The sequence below is a fragment of the Colobus angolensis genome, unplaced genomic scaffold (assembly GCF_000951035.1).
Source record: "Colobus angolensis palliatus isolate OR3802 unplaced genomic scaffold, Cang.pa_1.0 Scaffold114, whole genome shotgun sequence".
NCBI lineage: Eukaryota > Metazoa > Chordata > Mammalia > Primates > Cercopithecidae > Colobus > Colobus angolensis.
Genome location: NW_012112475.1, coordinates 3,709,266 through 3,718,614, shown reverse-complemented (window position 1 = coordinate 3,718,614; position 9,349 = coordinate 3,709,266). Strand labels below are relative to the sequence as shown.

Below are 9,349 nucleotides of genomic sequence, written 5' to 3'. Positions count from 1 at the left end.
ACGATAAAGATTCCTTTTCCCTTGTCCTCCTAATGCCATTAGTCAACTCCAAAGCAGGAAAAGAATATTTGCCACCTAAGTTCCAGCACGGCATGAAGGAGGGGTGAGATATAAGGCAAGAGGAAAGGAGGACACTGTTTCAGGCTGCAGCACTGAGATTATATTCATCGTCTAGAATCAACGTGATAATAGCTCTAAGATGTTTTTAAGGTAGTGATCAAGGTGATTATTGAAAAGAAAGCACAGCAAGTTCTACTAGAAGCCTTTAAAATCTCATCTGGTTGTTCAAATAAATCCCTCAACTTTGTTACACTATTCTCAGCCTAATAATGAGTCTTCCTTCAGGTGAAACATAGGCTATAATTACCCATACTCATGCAAGGCAGCAAAGGTCCAGTGGGCAGGGCCCTGGGGAAATGTGCTGTACTGTTTCTTATCCAGGGAACAACCTGTTACAGCTAAATCCCTATGATATGATTGACATTTTAATATATTACTCTCGCAACTCTCAAAGTACCTTGAGTGGGAGTAAGCATTTTCTCTGTTCTTCAAATTCAGCAACATAGGCTCAAAAATGGGAAATCATTTGTCTACGGTCCAAGAGTGGATATATGGTGGGATCATGAATGACCTCAGATACATCCAACTCTAAAGTTATGTTTTTTTCCTACTATTATCCTCTGCTGAAGTAACTTGCTTCTATCTTCCGACCTTCTTGTGTGAGTTCATGAGTTCTGCTTACAAAGATAAGCATGGGTGTAAGAGGCAATGATGTCCTACCACTTGGGACAAGTCACTCCCCAAAACTCCTCTACTATGTAATGACATAGATCATAGATCTTCTAAAGGAGACAGAAGCCTGTTTCTTGGAAAATATCTAAAATAAATAAAAATGAGATTTCAGTAACATCCAAAGATCTTTCAGGTCTTCGAGAATCCCTCTTACTTATTCAACAAGAATTAATATAGAATCTTGTTAGGGGATGGTAGAAGAAACAGAAGATAAAATGGTTCTTGTTCCTAAATAAAATTTCAAAGTCTAGAAGGGGAGAGGACATAAGCAGATATTCAGAGTGAGGCATGTGACATGATGACTTAAAATTCTGGATAAGTCATAACAGTGGAGCACAAATGGTGGCAGTAGTGCCATTGTGGGTAGAACAGTGTGGTTATTAAAGTCCTCCAGAAGAAAACAAAGACTTTTTTCCAGGCAGTTATAAATGGAGACAGAAAAGTATGTACAAAAACTCAAAACCAGAAGCAATCCAGTGAGTTCAAACCAATCACAAACGGGTACGTGTGGCAGGATAGCAAGATGCCCTGTGAGAGTGCTTTGGAGGTAAAACTGGAAACGCAAGGCAGGTTCTGAACACCAAGAGTGGTGAAGGCGGCACTGAAAAGTTGTCTTAGGATGCTATGGGCAAAGATGCCAGAGGGGAGTCTAATGGTTGGATTTGTGTTCCAGAAAAATGGTTCTGGCTCTCATTGTGGAGTATAGTTAGGCGTGTGTGTGAAAGGAATGCAGAGCAATCAATGGGAAGGCTATTGCAATGATTCTAGCAGCGGTTGGAGGTAGAGGTCATGGTACATATTGGAGGTGGTAGAGTGAACATGAATCTTCACTGGAATCAAGTGAAGAAGGAAAAGGAGTCTGTGATGGCACTCATGGATTTGTGTCTATAGTGGAGAAAACCCTTCCACCAATGTTTACTCCAACTTTTATATCTCTACACTAAATCTCTAGGATCTTATGGGGTCAAAGGTGAAGTTGACCCCACAAAACATAAGCCAATCTTATATTTTCAGAATCAGAAAGATGTACTATGACAGGGGTGGGGAGAAAGATACTGAGTAAAACACTATCATTTCATAAGTGAGCAAACTGAGATCACAAAGACAAACACAGCTACTGTAAGTGTCCAGAAAGTGAAGGCATCGGCATTGCCTATTCTCCCTGTCCAACTATCAGGGAAGTGGGCCTGAGGCATGGATGGACGACTATGATACACCCAGTCATATTCTCTTATTGGTGCAGGCAGAGCACCAATGTAATGTAATGTAAGGGAAACATTCTATTGCTTGGGATGAGTGCCTGTCCTAACATTCAGGACACTTTATAGAGCTCTTGATCTCCCTTTCATCATATTTAAGTTGGAAGCTATGAATGAGGATTTCCAGGGTGAGAAGGAAATTGGGCAACCTCGTGGTGCAGTGACAGAATGCTCTCAGTAGTTAATTTAGTCTGTCCCAGTCTTCTAATGCTTAGAAATCAAGTTTTCTCTTCTCTAAAGTGAGGTTATAATACCTACATTCTCAGGTCATTGTAGGAGGATTCTGTAGGATGATTTTGTGTTACTATCTACTCCAAAGCTACATAGGAAATGCAGCCTTCAATCTGTATGAAATCACATTCACAGTCGGCTTTCAATCCTTTCATATTATAAGCCAATTGTTCTCACAGTGTGGTCCCTGGACCAGCAGCACTAGCATCACCTGGGAACTTGTGAGCAATGCAAATTCTCAAGCTCCCCTGCAGAACTGGAAACTAAAAGTGAGCCCTAGAAATCTGTGCTTTAGCCATCTCTCCAGGTGTTTCTGATGTACATGAAGTTTGATAATAATTGGTATGGTAAGCTGTGGGCCTAGAACTGTCTTCAAGGATGACATTGCTACTATCCATCATTCCTGAGTGTGTGTTTTGGACTAACCCTCACTTGTTCCTGGCCCCTATTTTATTTGCATTTCTACCATAGAAATGCTAGTGCAATGAAATTGTGGTGCCCTTCCAGATACTGTTGAATGGAGGGAAAGTGGGAAGGGGACTGTAGAGAGAAAACGGACACCAGAATAAGCCTCTTTGCTTTAATGAGCCGGGGATCCTAGAGCAGGAGACAGAGGCTGGAATGTTCAAGTAGTGGGAGAAACAGGGGTAGCGGCCATCGTAGTCATCGAAGACATCAAAGCATTAGACATCAAAGTTGTTGTTGTTGTTGCTGTTGCTGTTACCGTTGACGTTCTCGTAGTCTTTGCGCGGACACAGAAAGAAGGATAAGCAGAACGTTTGTCAGCTGGAACACAGCATGCCCTATGTTTGCCGCACATTGCCCAACCATTTTCTGAACGCACCTCTTCAGGTTTGCACGTCTTCTTACAAATTCCAATGTCGTTTAGACACCTTTTCACATACAAATTACCTGAATAAAGGAATTATATAGATGATTAAGCCTAAGTATTTATCACAGGAGGATAAAAAATAGCAATAGTTTTTGAGCACTGTTTATTCAAGTGCCTTTCCAGTTGCTTTAGCATGTTTTTCCTAATCATAAATACCTACTTTGAGGTTTAAGTGAAATTTTATAAATATAAACACACATAGAATTCGTTAGATACGTATATGTTAGAATACACACACACACACACACACGCACACAGTGTAGAAAAAGGAAGACACACAAGTACGTGATGTATGTTGACGTATGTCACTAATGTTCCAGAGACAGAGGGAGGAATCAGGCAATTTGAACTCATAGAATTTCAAGGATGCAATAGGTCTAAAACATTTTTTGAGACAACCATGAGAGTATTATAATTTCCTCTTATCCACTATCAATTTGAACATTTCTGCAAATTCTAGGGAATATAAACTACAATCTCTAGAGGCGGGCTATGGAGTTATTATATAACCCTCCACCCATTAGGCACGTATACTAAAGAATGTTAGTTTATTTCATTGTGTCTTATGTAAAAGGTGGGATTGAGTCCAGTGTAAAAAACAAAATCATACATGAAAAACTGTTCTCAAGATGGAGAAGGACTTTCTAAGTTAATGGAAGAATGCAAAGAAAACACCAATAGATTTGACATCATGAAAATGAAAATTAGGTGTCTCAAATAAATAATGCATTTTAGAAACAACCAATATATTTGAAAATATTTGCAAGAAATATATTTAACAAATGTTAAAAATACAAATACTCCAATAGTAACCATTGGTAATATGTGTCAGTTAACTTAGAAGAAATAATATCCTTGGACCAAGCAATGGAACTTCTAAAATTTACCTATACAAACAGAGAATCTCACAATGATATATTAATAAGGTTGTATAATGTTATTTACAATACTCACACATTAGAAAAAATAACCCAAATGGCACACAATTAAGGACTCTCCAAGTTAATATTGGTACAAAAATATGACAGAATTATAAGCATCTACTGCAAATTGTATTTTCAAGGAATATTCAAAACCTGTGAAAATTTTCCTGATAGAATCTTAGGTAAAAAAATAAAGCAGGTTATAAACTCATATATCAGTTGGTTACAAGGGAAAAAAAATGCAAGCAGTGATGAAATGTGGCCAATTTATTTCTAAATAACTTTCAGTGTTCTTGTCTTGGTTTTGTAAATATAAGCTACAGAATAAATTAAAAATAAATGCTTACACAAACAGAGCTGAAATCTGATACAGATTTGCAATAGTTTCCACACAGAGTTTTTTTTTCCTTTTCCATTTTACAGTCCTATACATATATAGAAACAGCCTTCCCTGTTCTGTTAACAACGTTCAAGAACAAACAAACAAACAAAAAATCAGAGACCTTCTCTGTAAGACCAAGAACACTGGGGGAAGTAATATTATGTAATTGTTACCTCAGGAGGGAATATTGACCACACACACACACACAAAAAAGGGTGAAATGAGGCAGAGCTTAACTGAACTGACCCGAAGTGACAGGATAGAAGTTTGGGATTTCAAGATCATTTCTACCTTTGGAGGCAACTTTATGGGATTTGCCTTACCCTACTCCCCAGCTCTGATCATAGATCCTGCTCTACCCTGAGAGCCTTCAAGTTTCTTAGAACAGCGGTGATCTGAAGAAGTAGGACAAATCTCAGCCCTGCTCCCAGTGAGAAGCCAGACCCCATTTCCACAGACCACTTAGAAATAGGGACTCCATGTGCAGGACCCTGTTCTAGGCCAGTGTTTCTTCTTCCCCAAGATTCTATTTACCTGAGACCAATTGGGCCAGGAGCATAAAAACTGCAAGGGTGAACAGTAGGGACTTCATCAGGAGGCAGTGGGTTCTATAGAGTCCAGAAGTCTCTATTCAGTATGACTCTGAACACAGATCTTTATTGTCCTTCTTAGGTGGGGTTGGGCTCAGCCAGTAGATTGGGAGGATGTAGGATATTGTGCCAACACAGCTTCAATCTATTGGCCAGCAACTCTAATTGAGGCATCACTGTTCAAGAGTCCTGTGCTAGGCATGCCTTGGGGGAAGGATAAAGACTTAGAAGAGAAGTTGCAAACTCTGCTGAAGTGTATGGCAATTTGGAGAGAAAGAATTACAGAAAGAAATCATGCTGCTCTACCAAGGCTGGGTACTCCTAGCTGTTTTTTCACAGCCTCCAGTGTTAGTTCTATCAGGGTTCATCTTACTGCATGTAGCAGTCTGGTCACCTCTCTGTCTCTCCACCTAAAATACAATGTCTTTCTGATCACTTATGACATATTATTCACATATATATATATGTAATTCTTTTCTGTATATTATTCTTTTCAGAGAAGGATAGAAGCAATTGTTTTTTAACTGATCAAATTAATGCTTTGTTGATGATCTGGAAATTTAAAAAGGCTTTTATAAAGAAAGAAATAACTGCTCAAAGATATACACACAAAGAATCTTGTCACTCTGTAGAGCAGCATAAAATGAAGTGCATCCATATGATTTAATTCTGTCCTTCTGTAAAAAGAGTGCAGCAGATTTTATCTTATTAAACATTTTTTGAGTAAAAAAGCAATATTTTAGAACAACATGCATAGTAATGATTCCAATTTATGTGAAAAAGTTATATGTTTGAGAATATAAGTAAATGCATGAACTAAAAATGCAAATCACATGTCATTCTAGTAAAAGCTGTTTTCTCTGGATGGGAATGAGTTTAAGGTGGCAACCAAAGAGAATTTTATTTGTGTTAAAGTTTTTTTTTTGAGTGCCTGACTATATTGCGACTGAAAGCTATACGATCCTAGAGGTTTTGTTCTTTGAGAGGAGTTTTTATTTTTTTTCATTTCAAATTACTGAGATATAATTGATTAAACTGCATTATTTAGAGTGTATAATTTGATTAACTTGGCAAAAGATGCACTGGTGAAAACATTACCATAATCAACATAATGTTTCTCATTCCTCTTTGGTATCCACTCTTTCCTCTTCCCTTCCATCCCTCTACCTCCATGATACCCAGACAACAACTGACCTGCTATTTGTTTTTGTAGCTTTCTTGGCATTCTCTTGAATATTACGTAAATGAAGTAATATAGCATGAATACTTTTCTGCTTGGCTTTTCCATCCAAGGCAATTATTTTGAATCATATATGTTTCATGTACTAATAGTTAATTCGTTTTTATTGCTTGTATTCCTTTTTATACACGTATGATCATTTATTTATCCATTTACTCCCTAATGAACATTATGATTGTTTTCAGATATTAGCTATTACAAATAAAACTGCCATTGAAAATTTGTGTGCAACTCTTTGTGCAGCCATATGCTTTCATTTCTCTTGGATAAACAGCTAGAATTAGAATGACGGACTCACAGGGTATGTGTATGTTTTACTTATTAAATATGCATATACTATGCTTTTTCCCTTTGAAAATTGCCCTTTCTCTCTGTCCTAAGATGTCTCAGTGTTGTCCTTATCAAACTGATAAGTAAATGTTCCATGTTAATTATGGATGTAATAAACCTCTGTGTTCCATAGTTCCTGTAAATATTTTTTTCTGGCATGCAAAAAAAAAAAAAAAAAAAGAGAGAAAAGAAAAAAAAAAACAAACTACCAAACTGTTTTCCAAAGTGGTACCATTTTATATTCCCACTAGCAATATTTGAGAGTTCACTTTTTCCCCCACATCTTTACCAATATTTACCATAGTAAGTTTTTTGTTTTTGCTTTTTTAGTTTTAGCTATTTGTTTTATTTATTTTTGTTAAATTTTAATTTTTTTATAGATTTAGGAATACAAGGGCAGATTTGTTACATGGATATATTGAGTAGCAGTAAAGTCTGGGCTTTTAGTGTAACCATCATCACAATAGTGTACATTGTACCAATTAGGTAATTTCTCATCCCTCTTAGGTCTAGTAGTATTTGTTTTATGAATCTGGGTGCTCTTGTGTTAGGTGCATATGTATTTAGTAGGATGGTTATATCTTCTTGCTGAATTGATCTTTTTATCATTATATAATGACCTCCTTTGTTTTATTTTACTGTTGTTGATTTAAAATGTACTTTATCTAAGTATAGCTACTCCTCCTCTCATTTGGTTTCTGTTTGTGCAGAACATCTTTTTCCATCCCTTTACCTGAATTCATGTCTTTATTAATAAGGTGAGTTTCCTGTAAACAGCATATAGTTAGTTCATGTTTTTAAATCTATTTTGCCAATCTGTATCTCTTCAGTGGGGGCATTTAATCCCTTTTTATTCAAAGTTAATATTGATATATGAGGATTTGTTCCTGTTGTAATGTTATTTTTTTTACCTAGTTGCTCTGTAGTCTCAATTAATTGTTTTATAAAACCTGTGAGTTTTATACTTTTGTGTGTATTTATGATGGTGAGTACTGAACTTTAATTTTGACTTTTAGAATTCCTTTGAGCATTTCTTATAGGACTGGTCTAGTGATGATGAGTTATCTTAGCATTTGCTTGTCAGGAAAGACTTTATTTCTCGTTCATTTATGATGCTTAGTTTAACCGGATATTACATTCATGTTTGACAGGTTTTTTTTCCTTTAAGAAGTCCAAAAATTAGACCCAATCTCTTCTGGCTTGTAAGGTTTCTGCTGAGAAGTCCACTGTTATTCTGATGGGATTTCCTTTATAGATGACTATATACTTTTCTCTTGCTGATTTTAGAATTTTTTTCCTTCATGTTGACTTTAGATGGTCTGATGACTACATATCTTGATGAAGTCTGTCTTGCAATGTATCTTCCTGGCGTTCCTTGAGCCTCTTTTATTTAGATGTCTAAATCTCTAGCAAGACTAAAGAGGTTTTCCCCAATTACTTCCTCAAATAGTTTTTCCAAACTTCTCACTTTTTCTTTTTCCCCAGGAATACCTGTGACTTATAGGTTCAGTAGTTACTTTACATAATCTCATACTTCTTTAAAGTTCTGTTCATTTTTTAAAATTCTTTTTTCTTTATTTTTGTCTGACTGGGTTAATTCAAAAGAGACTTGTCTTCAAGTTCTGAACCTCTTTCTTCTGCTTGGTTTAGTCTATTGTTAGAGCCTTCAACTATATTCTGTAGTTTCTTTTTTTCTTTTTCTTTTTTTTTTTGGAGACGGAGTCTTGCTCTGTTGCCCAGGCTGGATGAATTTTTCATTTACAGAAGTTCATTTAAAAAAAACTATTTAGGCTGGGCACAGTGAGCTCACATCTGTAATCCCAGCATTTTGGGAGGCCAAGGTGGGCAGATCACTTGAGGTCAGGAGTTTGAAACCAGCCTGGCCAACAGGGTGAAACCTTATCTCTACTAAAAATTAAAAAGAATTATCTGGGTGTAGTGGCACACATCTGTAGTTCTAGTTACTCAGTAGGCTGAGGCAGGAGAATCACTTGAACCCTGGAGGCAGAGTTTGCAGTGAGCCAAGATCGCACCGCTGCACTCTGGCCTGGGCGACAGAACAAGACTCCATCTCAACAACAACAACAACAACAACAAAAACAAACAAACAACAACAAAAAAACTACTTTAAAAAATCTATCTCTAGTAGATTTTTCATTCATAACCTGAATTGTATTTCTGATTTGTATTGATTTTTTACTTTCTCTTGGACCTCGCTGAGATTCTTTAAAATCAATATTTTGAATTCTTCGTTTGGTATTTCAAAGATTTCATTTTGGTTAGGGTTCATTGTGGAAGAGTTAGTACAATCCTTTGGGGTGTTGTAACACTCTGTTTTTTCATACTTCCAGAATCGTTTCTTGGATTTCTTCTCATTTGGATCAACTGTCTGTTCTTATTTTTAAATTTACTTTCATTTGGTCAGGACTTTTTCCCCTGGGTTATTTGGCTTTGGTTCTGGGTGCTTTCAGTGGCAAAGACTCTGTATGAGTTTCTTGATTATAGATAGTCTTTGTGTGGTGGCTTTCTCAAATGCTGGTTGTAGTAGTGATATGCTGGGCTAGGCCACCACCTCCTGCAGGGCCACAGTGCAAAAGCCTCAGGAAGCTTAACTTGTTTCCCTGTGCTGAGCACTTGTGTAAGCCAGTTTTTTTTTTTTTTTTTTGAGACGGAGTCTCACTCTGTCGCCCAGGCTGGAGTGCAGCGGCCG

General features: G+C 36.9%; 1 protein-coding gene across 1 annotated transcript; it reads right to left on the bottom strand.

Moving 5' to 3' along the window:
* Positions 1-2,848: 2,848 nt before the first annotated feature.
* DEFB126 (defensin, beta 126) lies at positions 2,849-5,331 on the bottom strand. Its single transcript, XM_011960298.1, has 2 exons — positions 5,014-5,331; positions 2,849-3,194 (listed from the first exon to the last, which is right to left on the bottom strand). The coding sequence occupies exons 1-2, from the start codon at positions 5,069-5,071 to the stop codon at positions 2,908-2,910; spliced, it is 345 nt and encodes a 114-aa protein (XP_011815688.1). The 5' UTR covers positions 5,072-5,331; the 3' UTR covers positions 2,849-2,907.
* Positions 5,332-9,349: the final 4,018 nt, after the last annotated feature.